Source organism: Eucyclogobius newberryi, unplaced genomic scaffold (assembly GCF_026437365.1).
Source record: "Eucyclogobius newberryi isolate DKJ021-1_F unplaced genomic scaffold, fEucNew1.0.hap1 SCAF_12, whole genome shotgun sequence".
Lineage (NCBI taxonomy): Eukaryota > Metazoa > Chordata > Actinopteri > Gobiiformes > Gobiidae > Eucyclogobius > Eucyclogobius newberryi.
The window spans coordinates 28,113,167-28,132,658 of NW_027315746.1; the positions used below are offsets into that span (position 1 = coordinate 28,113,167).

Genomic DNA, 19,492 nt, shown 5'->3' on the forward strand with positions numbered 1-19,492 from the left:
AATTTTTTAAAGTACATTTATTCATTAATCTATTTATCATTTGTGTCAAACATGGCTCTATTACGAATGTTCTTTCACAGGAAATAGCCAAGGAATGTCTCTTTTCTCCTGTTTTCAAAGTATTACTGATTTTTTCAAGCGGTGCCTTCACTGAACCCTCTGGCCAAAGGTTCTGTTGCCTAATTCAGCTCACATTGTGTCCATTTGCTCTCTGTGCTGGCTGGAGTGAACATTCACATAATCTGGCTTCACAAAGTAAGTAGAAAGTATATTTGGTATAACTTGTGTTCATAGTCATCTAACCCTGTCACCTTCTTCAGAAAAAGCATGTCCAGAGCGGTGACCTCGTTGCTCCTGCTGTTCCTCGCCCTGGAGCGGAGCAGTTCCCAGTCCGACTGTCCGTACCGCTGCCAGTGCTTCAGCCCGGTCCAGGTGCTGTGTGCCGACGAGCGCATGTCGTCTCTGCCCCGAAACATGTCCCACCACGTCCGAGAATTCATCCTGATGACCTCCTCCCTGAGTTACCTTTTCACCGACACTTTGGACGACAGCCCCCAACTCTCCAAGCTCATTTTCCTCAACAACGCCGTCCGGAGCATCCACGCGCACGCCTTCCAACACCTCACCCAGCTGCAGGAGCTGGAGATCAGCGGGAACCCTGGGCTGGAACACTTGTACCTGGGGACTTTCTCCGAGCAGCACCACTTGACGAAGTTGATGCTAAACTACAACCGATTGGAGACGGTGTTGCCTGGAATGTTCGCGTCGCTCAGACAAGTAGAAACGTTGCAAATGAAAGGGAACATTATTACTCATCTTCCACCGTTGCTTTTCTCGAACATGACATGTCTCAAAGTCTTGGATTTGTCTCTAAATAAACTAGGCGAAGTCACGCGAGAGGCATTTTCTGGTTTGGGCCAGTTGGAAGTTCTGAAACTCAATCACAACCTGCTGAGAAACCTTTCTTCTGACGTGTTGAGCGATGTTGGCGAATTGAAGGAGCTTCACTTGATGGGAAATCAGATCTCTCAACTAAACAAAGCTATGTTTACACAATTAACCAATTTAGAGGTGTTGAATCTCAGGGGAAATCTTCTCAAAACATTTACTGGTGACATATTTGGAAATTCAACTTTCAATTTGCGAGAACTGATTCTAAAAGGAAACCAACTATGTGAGTTTTCACCTTCGGGAAACTTATCATCTCTTACCAACCTGGACTTGTCTTTGAATAAACTCTCCACACTTCACAAAGACGTTCTTCAAAACATGACCAGCCTCGAGACCTTGGATCTGTCGGATAATCAGATTTCCGTTTTGCCTGAGTCTGTTTTCAATAATGTTTTCAACCTTAAAGTGGTGAATTTACAAACCAACAATTTAAGCGCGATCGAACCCAAGCTGTTTGAAGACCAAACGCTGATCGAGCAACTGTACCTCGCCTTCAACCGCCTGCAGACTCTCCCAGAAGGACTGATGGACGCGTTCTTGATGCCGCACATGTTACGGCTCCACGGAAACCCTTGGAAATGCGATTGCGGGCTGTGGTACCTTCACGATTGGGTTTTGCGGAACGGGCAGAGTGTGGAGATGCTGGACGGGACGCTGTGCGAAAGCCCGGCGTTTCTCAACAGACGTTCCCTCGACGCTGTGGAGAAGGAGCAGCTGGTCTGTCACATGGGTAAAGAACGTTCTGTTGACGTGAGGAACTGTCTGCTGCAAGTGTCCGGCGACGCAGTGATAATCAAGTGCAAAGTGGAGACGTGTTTGCCTCTGACTGTGAAGGTTCAGCTCCAGGACGACCAGGGGAATGTGAAAGAGCATGTTGTTAGGAATGAAGGGACTGAAAGTGCCCAGTGCAGCAATATGACCCTAGAGTAGATCAAACTCAAACTTTACTCACCACCTAAGAAAATATTTAGCCTTCCAAGTATCACTAGATCCAAACCTGGTCTATAAAATGACCATTCCAGGATCTAAACGAGGTCCAAATAAGACGTGATCCAAGCAGTTCTGTCCAAGAAAGAACCCAAAGGAGGATATAATTGTACATATATTCAATCTAATTTAAGCAAAGACTTGATTTCAGAGATATCCACGTACCACCAAAAGGAGCTCACATACCACCACGCGCACCACAGTTTGAGAAACACTGGAGGAGATGTTTTCTTTTTAGCCAAAATTGGTTTTAGACAATTAAAAAAAAAAAAAGGAGTGAAGTAAAAGTAAAATAAACTGACCCAAATGATTCTTCCAGTAAAAGTAAAACATTTAGATGTAAAATAAATTGTATTTGTAAAATGTATTTAAAATCTTATTTGTGATGTATGAGTTAATCTATAATCTGACTGATACAAAACATTAAATAATGGTCAGATTCTGGACATGACAAACAATTCTAAAACAAATCATTTCTGAAGTTATTAAGGTGTAAAAAGTGCAAATGTTGTTGATTTTGTCACTATAAAATTATTCACAGTGGAAAGAGTAACTGAAAATAAGAGTACTGTTACTTCAAACACTACATTACTCATGTAGAAAAGTAAAAGTATGGTGTCAGAAAGCTACTGAAAAAGTACAGTTTCTCCAAAAATGTACTAATTAAATATAACTTCTCACTTCTCAAATTTAACTAGAATTTGTACTGTGTAGATATTGACCCAGTGATGAAACTAAACTGTTGTAGCTTGTGTTCTTCTTTGTGTTAAGTATTTAGAGGGCCATATAATGCACATTGCCACTCTTTCTATGACATTATAATGTGAATCCTTTGACGATATCGTAGCAGGAGTTGTGTGTTTTGTTCAATTTCACCCACACGTTTGAGTAATGCTTGTCATCTTGTTATCTATAAAAATCAGCCTCATACTGCCGATGTTTGTTCAGTCTTTATTGGAATTAAATGCATCTGAAGTTCACCTCGATGTTTGCACAGCTTTACAAAGGGTCGCAAATAAATAAAAACTACAAACGCTGAGATTGTTCTGGTAACAGGAATGATTGACATCACATTACTGAGTCGATACAGTGAAACGTTGCTCATCGGAGAGACAGTCCACATGGAGGCTGGTGGTCAAAGGTCAAGTCAACACTGTGGTGGGTCATTAGCCTCAGTCCGGGATATACAGTACTACAGTAAAGCCTAAAGACAGTCACGTACACTCTGGCCATTTCCTCCCCCACAGCAGCAGAACCATTAGCCACCTCAGCATGTCTTCTACAACATTTATCTCTTCCATAAACCACTTAGCCTGTGTCTTAATGTAGCTCCAACATAGTCATCCGCGAGGTCGCAACATTCAAATGTCCAAACAAAGTGTGCTCTGCCTCAGCTGAGTGCTCCTGAAAGCTGCTGACAGAGAGCTCACAGATGGCTCCTCCTGAAGACACTGGCCGGCCCTCTGGTTTAACAGGGGCCAGAGGTCACGAGGTCGATTGGGTTGTCGGACCCTCTGAATGACATCACCGATGGGCACAATAGCACTGTCCGTCTCACTCGGAGGCTGTCTGAAGAGGGGTAATCCTCACTCCACCAGGAACACAAGCTAATTACAATTCAGCTCCTTTTGGTTTGCTTTAACTAACTTTGCTCTGTTTTTTTTTTTTGCTGATTCAACATTTGAAGCTGCTATATTGCTAAAGGTGTAGTTCCCTTACTCTTTTTATTATATATATTTTTACCAGTATTTAGACCTGGGGCTCTTTTAGGCCTATGGGGCAATGTTAGGTACCATAACTTATTTCCTTCAGTCGGGGGCCTTCATGGCCTGTGCAGCAGCAGATGGGTGCAGTGTGTTAATGTGTCCAGTGCTAATGGGTCCAGTTAATGTACATCTTATCAAAACTAACAGTGCAATAAAAAGAGTGCTGGTGGGGAGTGATAAGGACGGTGCAGTCCTTGATCAATCACCGCCAATTAGCTTCTCTGCCTCTGTTTGTCAGAAACCCCCTTGGACCCCCGCCCTGTCCAACTGACCTGTTGTGTTGACCAACACAATGTCCCAACCACACAAAGCAGTGGACTTTCTCACACAGTTAAGAGTGGACATGGTGGTGGGAGGGGCCAGGGCAGGTCCGGGACAAAGGCCAGGGGTCACACAGAACGGGACAGTGGAAGCTGGAATAGCATTTTCTGGCTAATTGTATCAAAGCAGCAATCTATTTAAAACATTTTTTATTTTTTATAAAATAAGATATGATTTTTAGGCTAGAGAAACTCATTGTAGAAGATCAAACAATGACATTTTTTGCTAAAACATTATAGCTTTTATGTTTTACCATCAAATTATTGAAATCTTATACCTACAGCTGTCAGTTTCATGGCAACAACCCGGGGAAGTGGGCGAGGTGCCACTCAGTGGCCGAGTGGACAGCACATATGCCAGGCTCTTTGTGCCGCCTACCAGAGCTGTGAGAGTTTCACGCTGCACTGCCCTGTTCAATAATGAGCTTGTCTGGGACCCAGACTGGTTCTTTTGCACATTTTATACGGAAGATGCCTCAGATGCCATGGTCAGAACAAACTGAGAGTGATACAGAAAGGAATACAATCCAAAAAGTACTGCATTGATTCTGAAGGGGGAAGAACATGAAAGACGAAGTGAGATGAAGGAAACGAAATAAGACTTAATTCTACCCACCCCAGTGTCACAAAAGACATTCCTTGTTCAACAAAGCTCATCAATACCTTATCAATCCTTTAGGTCATTGGTCATCTTTATCATTTGGAGCTATATATAACTTTGATTCATTGATTCTGCATAAATGTGCAATGTTTTTCAGTATTCTTGGCTGACCAGGCAGGATTAGCTGTTGTGTGTTGTAGGTTTGAATCAGAGCGCCTTAAGAATGTCTCTAATTCCACTAAACATAAGTGACAAATATATACATTTCACCAGTTATATTATAATATTTATAACATACAATATATTAAATTCATTTTAAAACTCAAATGATACTTGGGAACTGAGTAGTCATCAAACACGCTTCAACTCTTTATTTTTCTATTTGCATCTTAATTTCCAACACAATTAAGACCAAATCCTACACAAAACACAACTCTCAATTGAATATCCTTGTTTTGTCTTAAAGCGGTAATCCCAACCCTTTCAGCCAGTGGTAAAATGGGAGCTTTATGTAACAGGTGTCCATTAGCTCCTCCGTCTCCACCAATGGAACGCAGACACACCTTTTCATGATACAATGACATAGACGTCCCCAGCACACAAATAGTCCACTTTGCTCTCCCAGAAGGACTCCTTGCTTACAAACAAGTGCCATTCTTCTCCACCAGATCCGCCATGCAAAGACCAGGGATGTTTCGGGGCGAATTAGGAACAGCTGACCTGATGTGGATGTTAAGTGAAGGCAGAGATGTCACCCAAATGGTAATCTTTTGCTGAACTGCAGGGCTGGGTTTTGTCTCGTCTGCCCCCCGGTGGTGGTTAACAACGGGCGATAAGCTCCTTATCATCACATTACAATTATTGACGGGGAAGCCGGACCCCCCTCCACGCACCTCTCTAACCCGGGCCCTGCTCCCAGACCCCATCCCGGTTTTGTTGTCCCTTCAAATGGAGAGGTTTTGCTGAAGATATAGGCATTGTTTAATGGCGAACCTCAGCGCGGCCACAAAGGAGGACGCTCCCACACTCCAGCCACCAGCAGCTTCTCGAGTACTTTTTGTTTGGCTTTAGAAATATTCTCAAGTATCATTCACATCTCAAGTGGTTTTAAAGCAAATCACATTTATACATAACTGGCTCTTAACTATATCTATTGTTTTTTTAATATTAACATGCAAAAAAAGAATAACATGAAGTTACTCAGCAGTGGTATAATACTTTTGAGTCAAAGTACATTTCTTGGTATTATTTGTTCATATCTTTAATAATTGCGTGGGATTGTTAAATGTTTTCTTTTCAGTGTGTGTGTGTGTGTGGGGGGGGTCATGTAGTGAGATGTAGTGATATGTAGTGATATGTAGTGAGATGCAGTGAGATGTAGTGAGATGCAGTGAGATGTAGTGAGATGTAGTGAGATGTAGTGAGATGTAGTGAAATGTAGTGAGATGTAGTGAGATGTAGTGAGATGTAGTGAGATGTAGTGATATGTAGTGAGATGTAGTGAGATGTAGTGAGATGTAGTGAGATGTAGTGAGATGTAGTGATATGTAGTGAGATGCAGTGAGATGTAGTGAGATGTAGTGAGATGTAGTGAGATGTAGTGAAATGTAGTGAGATGTAGTGAAATGTAGTGATATGTAGTGATATGTAGTGAGATGCAGTGAGATGTAGTGATATGTAGTGATATGTAGTGAGATGTAGTGAAATGTAGTGAGATGTAGTGAGATGTAGTGAGATGTAGTGAGATGTAGTGAGATGTAGTGAGATGCAGTGAGATGTAGTGAAATGTAGTGAGATGTAGTGAGATGTAGTGAGATGTAGTGAGATGCAGTGATATGTAGTGAGATGTAGTGATATGTAGTGAGATGCAGTGAGATGTAGTGAGATGTAGTGAGATGCAGTGATATGTAGTGAGATGTAGTGATATGTAGTGAGATGCAGTGAGATGTAGTGAGATGCAGTGATATGTAGTGAGATGTAGTGAGATGTAGTGAGATGTAGTGAGATGTAGTGAGATGCAGTGAGATGTAGTGAAATGTAGTGAGATGTAGTGAGATGTAGTGAGATGTAGTGAGATGCAGTGAGATGTAGTGATATGTAGTGATATGTAGTGAGATGTAGTGAGATGCAGTGATATGTAGTGAGATGTAGTGATATGTAGTGAGATGTAGTGAGATGTAGTGATATGTAGTGAGATGTAGTGATATGTAGTGAGATGTAGTGAGATGCAGTGATATGTAGTGAGATGTAGTGATATGTAGTGATATGTAGTGAGATGTAGTGAGATGTAGTGATATGTAGTGAGATGCAGTGAGATGTAGTGATATGTAGTGATATGTAGTGAGATGTAGTGAGATGCAGTGATATGTAGTGAGATGTAGTGATATGTAGTGAGATGTAGTGAGATGTAGTGATATGTAGTGAGATGTAGTGATATGTAGTGAGATGTAGTGAGATGCAGTGATATGTAGTGAGATGTAGTGATATGTAGTGATATGTAGTGAGATGTAGTGAGATGTAGTGAGATGTAGTGATATGTAGTGAGATGTAGTGAGATGTAGTGAGATGTAGTGAGATGTAGTGAGATGTAGTGAAATGTAGTGAGATGTAGTGAGATGTAGTGAGATGTAGTGAGATGTAGTGATATGTAGTGAGATGTAGTGAGATGTAGTGAGATGTAGTGAGATGTAGTGAGATGTAGTGAAATGTAGTGAGATGTAGTGAGATGTAGTGAGATGTAGTGATATGTAGTGAGATGTAGTGATATGTAGTGAGATGCAGTGAGATGTAGTGAGATGTAGTGAGATGTAGTGATATGTAGTGAGATGCAGTGAGATGTAGTGAGATGTAGTGAGATGTAGTGAGATGTAGTGAGATGTAGTGAGATGTAGTGAAATGTAGTGAGATGTAGTGAGATGTAGTGAGATGTAGTGAGATGTAGTGATATGTAGTGAGATGCAGTGAGATGTAGTGAGATGTAGTGATATGTAGTGAGATGTAGTGAGATGCAGTGATATGTAGTGAGATGTAGTGATATGTAGTGATATGTAGTGAGATGTAGTGAGATGTAGTGAGATGTAGTGATATGTAGTGAGATGTAGTGAGATGTAGTGAGATGTAGTGAGATGTAGTGATATGTAGTGAGATGTAGTGATATGTAGTGAGATGTAGTGAGATGCAGTGAGATGTTGTGAGATGCCACTAGGAAAATCCATGTATTAATATGTGAACATTGTTAAATAAATTGGGTGATGTTTTGTTTATAAAGAGTTAATATCTAGTTATAAAGAGTTAATAACGTGAAAACTTGCCCTGCTTTCACTGGGACAAGTTTCCTCTGAACCCAGAACTTACTTTCATTTGATCTTACAAGAAAGTTATACGTGTTAATCTTTATTTGCAATCTCAGTTAAACAACGATCAAATTGGTTCATTTTCAGGACAGAAGTTCAGACCTTAAAATCTCACAAATCTGTTATATCACTTATTTAACCAAACTTTTTATTCTTGAAAAAACATGCAGCGTGACAACTTTCCCAGTGTGACAAGAAGCCCACTGGTCTCCCCCAAACCAGTCCCAAAGATGAGCTCAAAGGAGCACCAGTGTGACGTTTACTGAAGACCTTTTTGGTGGTTCTTTCCAGAATGGATTTCAATTTGTCTTTACAAATCCTTTGGACGCCCCATGCTTTTGTTTCAGTTACAGCAATAAATAAAGTGTTTTTGGACGTTGTGAGCATATGGCCCGAGGATCTAGAGGCCCAGAGATTCCAGCTCTCCTTGTCCACAACATGTTCTTTGAAGCTGCTCTGACATGTGATGTATGTCTATCTCCAGCCGCCCAATGCGCTGCAGTGTCATAAATATGAGGCTCAGCGCGCCCCGTCACAAACCGCTCCCCGGAAGCTGCACTTCCTCCTCGCTCTGTAAAAAACAAGTCAATAAATCAAAAAGGCCTGAATCGAAAGAAAACGGACAGAGCTCTTTGTTCATTCATACGGAGTGCATATCTATTCATCAGGCCTGACGTGTCTCACCTCCACATTACAGGCATGAACAACCCGCTGGAACATTATTGGACTGGACAGTTGTAGCGTGAAGTAGAGGGAGAGCAAGTAAAGACATTCAGCAAATAGTCAAACTCACAGCGCCTTAAACCACCGGCGAGCACAGGAATGATATTTTTAACACAACTTCATACTTTCAATACCATTTTTTTTTTCATTTTCCGTGTCAGTCCAGTCTTTAATAATGGACTCAGACATGAACTTTAACAGCCACGTCAAATCAGTAACATCAGCAGCTTTTTACATTCTAAAAAACATTGTCAAATTCAAAAATATAGTGTCCAAACCAGATTTGGTGAGACTTATCCACTTGTTTGTCTCCAGTAGATTAGACTACTGTACCGGCCTCCTGCTGGTGCCCAGAGCCGGGACTAAACATGGACCGGCCTCCTGCTGGTGCCAGAGTCAGGACTAAACATAGACCGGCCTCCTGCTGGTGCCCAGAGCCGGGACTAAACATGGACCGGCCTCCTGCTGGTGCCAGAGTCAGGACTAAACATAGACCGGCCTCCTGCTGGTGCCCAGAGCCGGGACTAAACATGGACCGGCCTCCTGCTGGTGCCCAGAGTCATGACTAAACATGGGCCGGCCTCCTGCTGGTGCCCAGAGCCGGGACGAAACATGGACCGGCCTCCTGCTGGTGCCCAGAGTCATGACTAAACATGGGCCGGCCTCCTGCTGGTGCCCAGAGTCATGACTAAACATGGACCGGCCTCCTGCTGGTGCCCAGAGCCGGGACTAAACATGGACCGGCCTCCTGCTGGTGCCCAGAGTCAGGACTAAACATGGACCGGCCTCCTGCTGGTGCCCAGAGCCGGGACTAAACATGGACCAGCCTCCTGCTGGTGCCAGAGTCATGACTAAACATGGGCCGGCCTCCTGCTGGTGCCAAGAGTCAGGACTAAACATGGACCGGCCTCCTGCTGGTGCCCAGAGTCATGACTAAACATGGACCGGCCTCCTGCTGGTGCCAGAGTCAGGACTAAACATGGGCCGGCCTCCTGCTGGTGCCAAGAGTCAGGACTAAACATGGAGCGGCCTCCTGCTGGTGCCCGGAGACAGGACTAAACATGGACCGGCCTCCTGCTGGTGCCCAGAGTCATGAATAAACATGGACCGGCCTCCTGCTGGTGCCCAGAGTCATGACTAAACATGGACCGGCCTCCTGCTGGTGCCAGAGTCAGGACTAAACATAGACGGCCTCCTGCTGGTGCCCAGAGTCAGGACTAAACATGGACCGGCCTCCTGCTGGTGCCCAGAGTCATGACTAAACATGGACCGGCCTCCTGCTGGTGCCAGAGTCAGGACTAAACATGGGCCGGCCTCCTGCTGGTGCCAAGAGTCAGGACTAAACATGGAGCGGCCTCCTGCTGGTGCCCGGAGACAGGACTAAACATGGACCGGCCTCCTGCTGGTGCCCAGAGTCATGACTAAACATGGACCGGCCTCCTGCTGGTGCCCAGAGTCATGACTAAACATGGACCGGCCTCCTGCTGGTGCCCAGAGTCATGACTAAACATGGACCGGCCTCCTGCTGGTGCCAGAGTCAGGACTAAACATAGACCGGCCTCCTGCTGGTGCCCAGAGTCAGGACTAAACATGGACCGGCCTCCTGCTGGTTCCCAGAGTCAGGACTAAACATGGACCAGCCTCCTGCTGGTGCCCAGAGTCAGGACTAAACGTGGACCGGCCTCCTGCTGGTGCCAGAGTCAGGACTAAACGTGGACCGGCCTCCTGCTGGTGCCAGAGTCAGGACTAAACATGGACCGGCCTCCTGCTGGTGCCCAGAGTCAGGACTAAACATGGACCGGCCTCCTGCTGGTGCCAGAGTCAGGACTAAACATGGACCGGCCTCCTGCTGGTGCCCAGAGTCAGGACTAAACAGGGACTGGCCTCCTGCTGGTGCCAGAGTCAGGACTAAACATGGACCGGCCTCCTGCTGGTGCCCAGAGTCAGGACTAAACAGGGACCGGCCTCCTGCTGGTGCCCAGAGTCAGGACTAAACAGGGACCGGCCTCCTGCTGGTGCCAGAGTCAGGACTAAACATGGGGAATCTGTGTTTCAGTTTTATGCAGCTAAAATCTGGAACAGTCTTCCTAAAGATGTGAGACAGGTTCTACTCTGACAATGTTCAAATCTAAGATCAAAACAGTTTTGTTTAGATGTGCATGTGACTGAAAGGATTTTCTTTGCATTCTTCACTGTTTTGTGATTTCTGTCTCTGTGATTTGAATGCTTTTTCTCCTCACTTGTGTACGAATTGTGCTCTACAAATAAACTTGCCTTGATCGTAGGTCCTTTTTTATGAGTCATTTTTCCCTGCTAAATGTATGCTCCAAATATATCCATTGAGTGTGTCCATGGCAGGAGTTTTAAGGCCCAAATACATAGTTCTGAAATCAAATGGAACGGCAACGTCAAAAATAGTCTGCAGCTCTTTGTTGATTACAGTCCAATATTTCTGAGCAACAGGACAGTCCCGGCAACCACAGTTTCTCCAACAGTTAGAATCTCCTTGTGAGTCATCAGCACTTTGACATGGTGTTATGCAAAAACGTGTGATATTGCGACATACTGTGTGGTGTCTTTGCCGCTTCACACACACTCAACATATTGTTTCGTTTATTTGACGCTCCATCCCAGTTGGCCACTTCCTGCCATTCCCATCGCCGCATACCTCCACAGCAATAAAGAGAAAGTGAAAGGACTGGCTCCACATGGCCCGGCTGAGTTAAACGTCCCCTAGTGTTGAGGCATGTCCAGCTGATGTCTCATGAATGTGTGGATGTGTGTGAGTTCAGTGTCTAATCTATAGAGTTTAGCTGCGATACCTTAGGGACCGTCCCGCACAAAGCTCCCTAAGCCTGGTGAAAGTGACAGCGCGGCCCCCTCTTCCTGGATAAACAAGAGGAGGGCCCTTTATAAAGATGGAGAGGCTCTCAAAGAGGGGCTCTCAGGGGCCCGTCTTTGTTTTTCTGTTTTGGGTTGCTTCTCAAAAGACACTCTGATGGGAAAGGGGAGGGGTCTTGCACTTTGTCTCGGGGCTCTCATTACGAGCGCTCTTCTCTTCGCCGTGCCAAAACAGAGATGTAAACTTAATTGACTATATCGTTTGCACAAAGTGAGGGGTGTCAGTAAATTCTGTCTGGCATTTGTTACATGTTTACGTTCATTTACATGTGAAATGAGCGACACTTTCTCACGCAAAAGCACAAGTCAAAAACACGCACCTGTTAGTGAAGTAATTAATGGGGCTTTGAATAGAAGTCACACGTTTTAATCAGTGTATATATTACTTTGTGTTATGTTCCGTATTCTTTTCTTACTTTTCATTTTTGTATTATTTTTAAATGTATGTATTCAGTAATGTATTCACTCATTTGCCACAATACAATATATTACTTGTCTATTTTTTATGTAATAGATGACTATACATAAAGACACTAAATGGTCAAAGGGATTTAGTTCACACAAAGACGTATTGAGTGGTGCATATTTACTCACTCTTCTGTCACACTCTAAGGCAGACCTGGGCAAACTGCGGCCCGCGGGCCACATACGGCCCGTTTGTCTTTATAATCCGGCCCGCCAAACTTGCCAATATATATATATATATATATATATATATATATATATATATATATATATATATATATATATATATATATATATATATATATATATATATATATATATATATGTTTATTTATTTGCCCTTAGGCTAGACCTGGGCATTTGTGGCTCCAGGGGCAATATGTGGCACTCGGCAGGTTTTAATCCGGCCCCTAGAAAGATTAGTTTCTATTTTTTAACTGTTTGTAACATCTGTCTGCACTTGTAAATGAAGATGACATGAAATTAATTAAATAATAGATTCAATAGCCTATATTTGACAGAAAAGTGATATTTTATTTGATATTTAATATATATATAGATTTTATTTTTTTCACACCAATGATGGCGGGCCGGCCCTCCGCTACTTGCCTGGATTCGAATATGGCCCTCGGAGGAAAATAATTGCCCACCCCTGCTCTAAGGTGAAATCTTGCACATTTAGAAGCACACATTTGTACTGCAGGGGAATGAAGTGTCTTGCACAAGGACACAATTATTATTCTATTTGAACAGGGTCAGTGTACATTAGTCAACATTTGTGTAAATGTGCCTGTATTAGCTGTAGGCAAGGTGTAAAATCCCAGATTATACAAAACTTGCATTTACATTATAAACAGTACAACTAGGATTAGTAGAAAGATCTAAAAGATTAGAAGTCCGTATAAAAAGAGAAATCTGCGAGAACACAACAGTAGACAACAAATATGTCAACAACAATAACATGGGACAAGCCTGACACTGGACACAGACTCATGGTCATAAGTTCGATTCTAAATTAACCATGATTTCAACTCTTGTTTAAAAGTTCTGTGTGTATTAGCATTGTGTATGTGCGATGGTATGGTGTTCCAAAACTGTACTGCTCGAACTGAAAAAGCAGATTGACCGAAAGCACTTTTTACTGCACCTAAAACCATGACTGTGTGAGCAGGCATCTCCTCAAACCTAACTCCTCAGGCTTTTTCCATTGAAAGGTTGTTCCCTTGACTATAATATTCCACAGTATGGCATGATAAAACATATCTAGTTCCATGGAGAATGTTCTGAAGTATGGTTCTAATTTTCTATGTCCATGAATAATAATAATAATAATAATAACTTTTATTTATATAGCGCTTTTCAGTGACCCAAAGACGCTGAACATAATAAAAAAGGGGGGGGTATTTACAGACAGGGGGGACAACACGTACAGAACACATTAATATACAGATAAAATGAACAAGACAGAAGAAGTAGAGAGAAAAAGATGGGGATGTAACAGGGGGTAGAAGTGTAGGCAATGGGGTAGAGGAGGCTAGGGGTAGGGGAGGTCATAGGCTTGGGTGAAGAGGTATGTTTTTAGGCGGGATTTGAATGTTGTGAGTGAGGGAGAGTGGCGGACAGGTTGGGGGAGGGAGTTCCAGAGTCGGGGTGCTGTTCGGGAGAATGCTCTGTCGCCAAAACTTTTGAGTCGGGATGTTGGTGCAGTCAGGGTGAGAGAGGAGGAGGATCGGAGAGCTCGGGAGGGGCGGTGGGGGATGAGGAGGTCAGACAGGTAGGGGGGGGCAAGGTGGTGAAGAGCTTTGAAGGTGAGGAGGAGTATTTTAAAGTTTATGCGCTGCTTGATGGGGAGCCAGTGGAGAGAGCGGAGAACGGGAGTGATGTGATCACGGGACCGGGTGTGGGTGAGGAGGCGGGCAGCGGAGTTTTGGACCATTTGGAGTCTGTGGAGGGAATGGGAGGAGATGCCAGTGAGGAGGGAGTTGCAGTAGTCAAGGCGGGAGGAGATGAAGGCATGGATGAGGGATTCAGCAGCGGGGAGGGTGAGGCAGTGTCGGATTTTGGCGATGCGGCGGAGGTGGAAGTATGAGGTCTTGACAATGTGGCTGACATGGGGAGTGAAGGAGAGGGTGGGGTCCATGATGACACCGAGATTGCGTACCAGGGTAGAGGGGGTGATGGTCGAGGTGTCGATGCTGAGTGAAAAGGGACCAGTTTTATTGAGAGTGGATTTGGTGCCAATGAGGAGGAGCTCTGTTTTGTCACTGTTCAGTTTGAGGAAGTTGAGAGTGAGCCATGATTTTATTGTAGAGATGCAGGTTTCAATGTGGCTGAGGGGAGGGTTTTGGGTGGATTTGGTGGTGAGGTATATCTGGGTGTCGTCAGCGTAGCAGTGAAAGTCCAGGTTGAGTTGGCGGAGGATGTGACCAAGGGGGAAGATGTAGCAGATGAAGAGGAGGGGGCCGAGGACTGAGCCCTGGGGGACCCCCTGCGTTACTGGGGAGAGGGTGGATGAGTGACCGGAGAGGGAAATGAACTCTTGCCTGTTGGTGAGGTAGGATGTGAGCCAGTCAAGTGCAGAGCCCTCAACACCCAGTTGGCGCAGCCTTTGTAGGAGGATGGAATGGTTTATAGTGTCAAAGGCTGCGCTGAGGTCTAGTAGTAACAGGATGTTGAGGGCCCCGGAGTCTGCAGAGGTGAGGAGATCGTTGAGTACTTTGACCAGGGCTGTTTCAGTGCTGTGAAGTGGGCGGAAGCCAGATTGGAGGGGTTCATAGAGGTTGTTTGACTGGAGGTGGGTGTGAAGTTGGGCGGCGACGATGCGTTCCAGCGTTTTTGAGAGGAACGGCAGGTTGGAGATGGGGCGGTAGTTGGAGAGGTTGGCGGAGTCTAGGGTGGTTTTTTTGAGGATGGGGGTGATGGAGGCCAGTTTGTAGATGGAAGGAACATGGCCGAGGGATAAAGACTGGTTGAAGAGGGTGGTGAGATGGGGGATGAGAGCAGGGAGGCAGGCCTTGGTTAGATTCGTTGGGAGGGGGTCGAGAGAGCAGGTGGTGGTTTTGGAAGCGGTGATGAGGTCTATGATATGAGAGGAGTTAACAGAGGAGAAGGTGGTGAGGGCAGGGAAGGGTGGGTGGTCAGGGAGCGGAGGGGGGGCAGGGGTGGGGGTGGTGATGGAGTTAATGGAGACGGCAGTCATGGAGCTGTTGATTTTGGAAATTTTGTCATTGAAGGCAAGGAGGAAAGAGTTGCAGAGGTCAGGAGAGGAGGGTGGAGTGATGTCCGGTGGCTGGAGCAGCTTGTTGACGGTGGAGAACAGGGTGCGAGGGCTCCGGTGGGAGCTGTCGATGAGGGTGGAGAGGTGGGCAGATTTGGCGGCTTGGAGAGCGTCACGGTAGGAGGAGATGTGTAATGAATCATGCAGCTGATGTGCCACTTCCAGAAAGCTACAGAGTTTGATTTGATAAATGTATGAATGTGTCAGGCTACTTGTTGTGTACATAATAGGCAAGGCAAATTTATTTGTAGAGCAAAATTCAACAAGTCAATTCAAAGTGCCTCACACAACAGGAAGACAATTTATTAATATAACAAAACAGATAAGACATAAAATAGAAGAATGCAAATAAGATCCTTTCAGTCATATGCACAGCTTTGCCAATGTTTCTTAGATGGTAAAAAGCTGCTGATGTGGCTGTTAAAGTTCAAGTCTGAGTTCATTATTACCCCCAGATTTCAAACTTGGTTTGTCGGTTTTAGAGCGAGACTCTGGAGGTGACTACTAACACTTTCTCTTTGTTTCTGTTCAGAAAATGATTTCAGTCTTGTCTGAGTTCGGCTGGAGAAAATTGTTTTGCATCCACACACTGATCTGTTGGATGCAGTGACAAAGTGAATCCACTGGTCCATATTCACCTGCCGACAGTGAAACATAGAGAGTGTCGTCTGCATAATTGTGACACATTTTCGTTGTGTATCAACTGACCTAACGGCAGCATGTAGAGGTTGAACAGAAGGGGACCCAGGACTGACCCTTGGGGCACTTCACAGGTCAGGGTCGTGTGGTCTGAGACACAGCTACCAATTTCAACAAAGTACTTCCTGTCTTCCAGATAGGACCTTAGCCAGTTTAGGGCAGTGCCAGTGATGCCCACCCAGTCCTCAAGTCTCTGTAAGAGGATCCCATGATCGACAGTGTCAAAAGCAGCACTCAGATCCAACAGAATTAAGACTGAGGCTTTGCCCGTGTCAGTGTTCAGGCGGATGTCATTTGTCACCTTGACAAGAGCAGTCTCAGTGCTGTGATGAGGTCTAAAACCTGACTGAAAAACATCAAATGAGTTGTTTATTAAGAGGAAATCTGTGAGCTGTTGGCAAACAACTTTTTTGTGGTAGTTTTCCACAGATTTCGGATTAGAGATCCAGATTGCTTTTCTATAGAAGCTTTATGACTGCAGTTTTCAAGGCCCTTGGAAATATTCCAGAAGGAAGACATGTTAACTGACAGTTTTGTCAGTTACAGGTACAAAGTGTCTACGTGTTAGGGTTGTTATTTGCAGTGTGGAAGTTATAGCATTCATGCCATAAACCTTTCATTAAAGAACAATGCAAACTAATAACACTTTGATATGGAAATGAGTTCTAAGGGCAGCTAAGCTGGAGGGTTTGTTCATCTGTTTACTTTGGCAAACAGGACACGCGAGTTGTTACTGCAGCTTCCAACTATTTCTAAAAATATTCTTCCCTAGTTCTACATAAAATGAGGTTGTACATGTACAAGTTTTCTCTGTTCATCTCTTTTTGAACCTGGACCTTTGACTTTCCACCATTTCCCCTTGGCCCAGCGGCTCTCTCTTTCCTGTGTCCTGACGGTCCTGTCATTTCCATAAACAGTGCACCTGTCATTTACTGTGTCTCCTCCGAACAACTGTAGGACCAGCCGGTGGTTTGGGAATAACAGACAAAGACGGCACTTGTCCCTATAAAAAATGTGCTCTTGGTTGTGAGTGGCATCATGACCACAGCTCTGCACGGGGCCAGAAAGACACAACTAGTGGGATTTGCAGGTTATGTTTCTAATGAGTATTTTGTTGTTGTTTTTTTTTAAAGAAAAAAACACAATTACAGTAAGTAACATTGTGATTTTATTTGTCCTTAAATCTCACAAAAAGAGCTTTGCAAAAGAGCCAAACTGATGTGCCATAAATACGGCTTACACACTTGTTGTTGTTAGATGCAATACTCACGTCTCTGACACCAGCACCTCAGGGCTTCAGTTTCATATTTAGATTTAGTGCTTTTGTGTGTCCTGATTTTAGAGACAGAGCAGCACCCAACAGCAACACAATTACAAAAACAAATACAACACAAAAAATACAAAAGAATACAAAAAGGTATATGTACACTATGTACAACAGTATAAAAGTGTAGTCCGTGATGCTACCAGGGCCTCCACACTGAGTCTGATGTGAGTGGAGGGCCAATGGGGGACAGGATGCTCTGGGGGCCCGGAGGAGAGAGGGCAGCGCTGGACACCAGGACAGCCACATGTCCCTCAGGCCTGGGCACAAGCTGCACCCCTGTGTACAGACTGAGCAGCTCCGGGCCCTTACAGCCCAGCGACAGAGCGGGCGCAGAGGCCACACCCATCACAGGAGTGTACATGTGGGACACGCAGGAGGCCAGGTGGCTGAGGAGGCGGGTGCGCACCTCACTGTGGACCCCTTCACACGTGGAGAGGAAGCGCGTCACCTCTCCCACACACTCGCTGAAGCCAGCTCGGTATTTACCCAGCAGCCCTGGGTCAGCGTGGACAGCAGCTGGAGGAGGACAAGGAAGTCAGCATTTCAGTCAAATAATTATATACATGGGGGAAAAAACAGAGGAAATGTTTTTGTGTGTGTTTTTAGGTTTTAAGCGGGGGTCTGCCAAGCTGTTAAATGAAGAAGTCGCTTGCAAAAATACTTCTACACATATTGATAACAGTATAGAAGGGACGGAATCATATTTTTGCTGCAGTAAAATATTATTGGCTTTTGAAAACACAGCTGGACAAATAGTCAATTGTAAGTCCTCAACAAATGGCAAATGAACCCCAAATATATTATAAAACAATATCCTTGGTAAAAGCTTAAATATCTGTGGTATTTTTCCAACTCGCTTGAACCTATCCCATTTCTAGTAGCTCAAAACACAAATAAATGATAAACCTCAGGTGCAGGGACAAACCTGTGATCTGCAGCCGCTGAAGGTTCCTCAGGTGCTTGACGGTCATCTCCAGAATGTCGGCCTTCTCCAGTTTGGAGTGTCTCGAGGTCTGAGGACAACAGAGTCCGAGGTGACTATCATGTGACCTCTATAACATCATGCTCCAGCGGGTTAAGTCCTTACGTCTTTCTTTAACGCCTCCAGGATGAGCGTCTTCAGCTGCCCCAGGCTCTCGTTGATTCTGGCCCGTCTCCTTTTCTCCATGATTGGCTTTGACGACTGCAAAAAGAAGCAGGATTTTCTATTTACTTATTTATTAAAGGAACAATGCTTATTAAAATGGAGAAACTGCCAAAAACATGCACCAGTGAATATGCAGGAGTGTTCTAAACACTTCTGATGGTACTTCTAATGCTTCATGAGTGTCTTTACTATGTTCCAGAACAAGTGCAATAGCAACTGTAATTAACATAAACCAATGTTTATGATTATGCATTTTACTATGCGTTTTGAAACATTGAGCATTTAAACAGTATCGGTCAAAAAATAGAGTTAAAATTAGAGAAGCCTAAGTTTTCTAAAGGCCAAGATGCTCAGGTAAAATATGTTTTTAGTGATAATTTGAACAAATCTTACACCTGCTAGACAATATATGTTTCCCCCCAAACTTTGTCAGTTTGAACTTAATCAGACACAGAAAGTTCATATGTCTAACTTTTTAATTTTTATAATTCTTTGGGCGACTCTATTTCTTTTTTATTTTGTCTTTTCCCTCTCTCAGCTTTTTCTGATTATTTTTTAAATGTATATATATATATATATATATATATATATATATATATATATATATATATATATATATATATTAATGGGGTGGAAAGACCAATAAGAAATACTGATTAATAGATGGATAGATAATGCTTCTAGACAAGTGTATTGTTCAAGATCAGAAATAATTAGTTAATTCTTTAGTATATTTTGATTTTTATAACAGACAGTGACATTGTTTTTTTCTTTTTAAGTATTTACATTAAAAAAAATAAAGACATAAAAAGTTCCAACACTTTACCTTCCTGCTCTCAGAGACCGCGGGTGGCCGGTGGTCCGTGCGAGCCGGAGTTACGGGCCCTGCGTCCGGCGTCTGCTCCACGGTCCCGGCGGGCATGTTCCCCGGGTGTAAACGCGGTATTAAAGCCGTAAAAGTGATGACGGTGATGC

At 44.1% G+C, this 19,492-nt stretch overlaps 2 protein-coding genes across 2 annotated transcripts; one reads left to right on the top strand and one right to left on the bottom strand.

Annotated features, from left to right (window-relative positions):
* The first annotated feature begins 128 nt into the window (after positions 1–128).
* On the top strand, positions 129–1,992 carry LOC140356643 (uncharacterized). The gene is made up of 2 exons (XM_072441780.1): positions 129–255; positions 321–1,992. The coding sequence occupies exon 2, from the start codon at positions 328–330 to the stop codon at positions 1,879–1,881; it is 1,554 nt and encodes a 517-aa protein (XP_072297881.1). The 5' UTR covers positions 129–255; positions 321–327; the 3' UTR covers positions 1,882–1,992.
* Positions 1,993–17,496: 15,504 nt separating this feature from the next.
* Positions 17,497–19,492, bottom strand: LOC140355772 (transcription factor HES-1-like). Its single transcript, XM_072440424.1, has 4 exons — positions 19,344–19,492; positions 18,458–18,553; positions 18,296–18,383; positions 17,497–17,886 (listed from the first exon to the last, which is right to left on the bottom strand). Exons 1-4 carry the CDS (start codon positions 19,437–19,439, stop codon positions 17,507–17,509), a joined length of 660 nt encoding a protein of 219 aa, XP_072296525.1. The 5' UTR covers positions 19,440–19,492; the 3' UTR covers positions 17,497–17,506.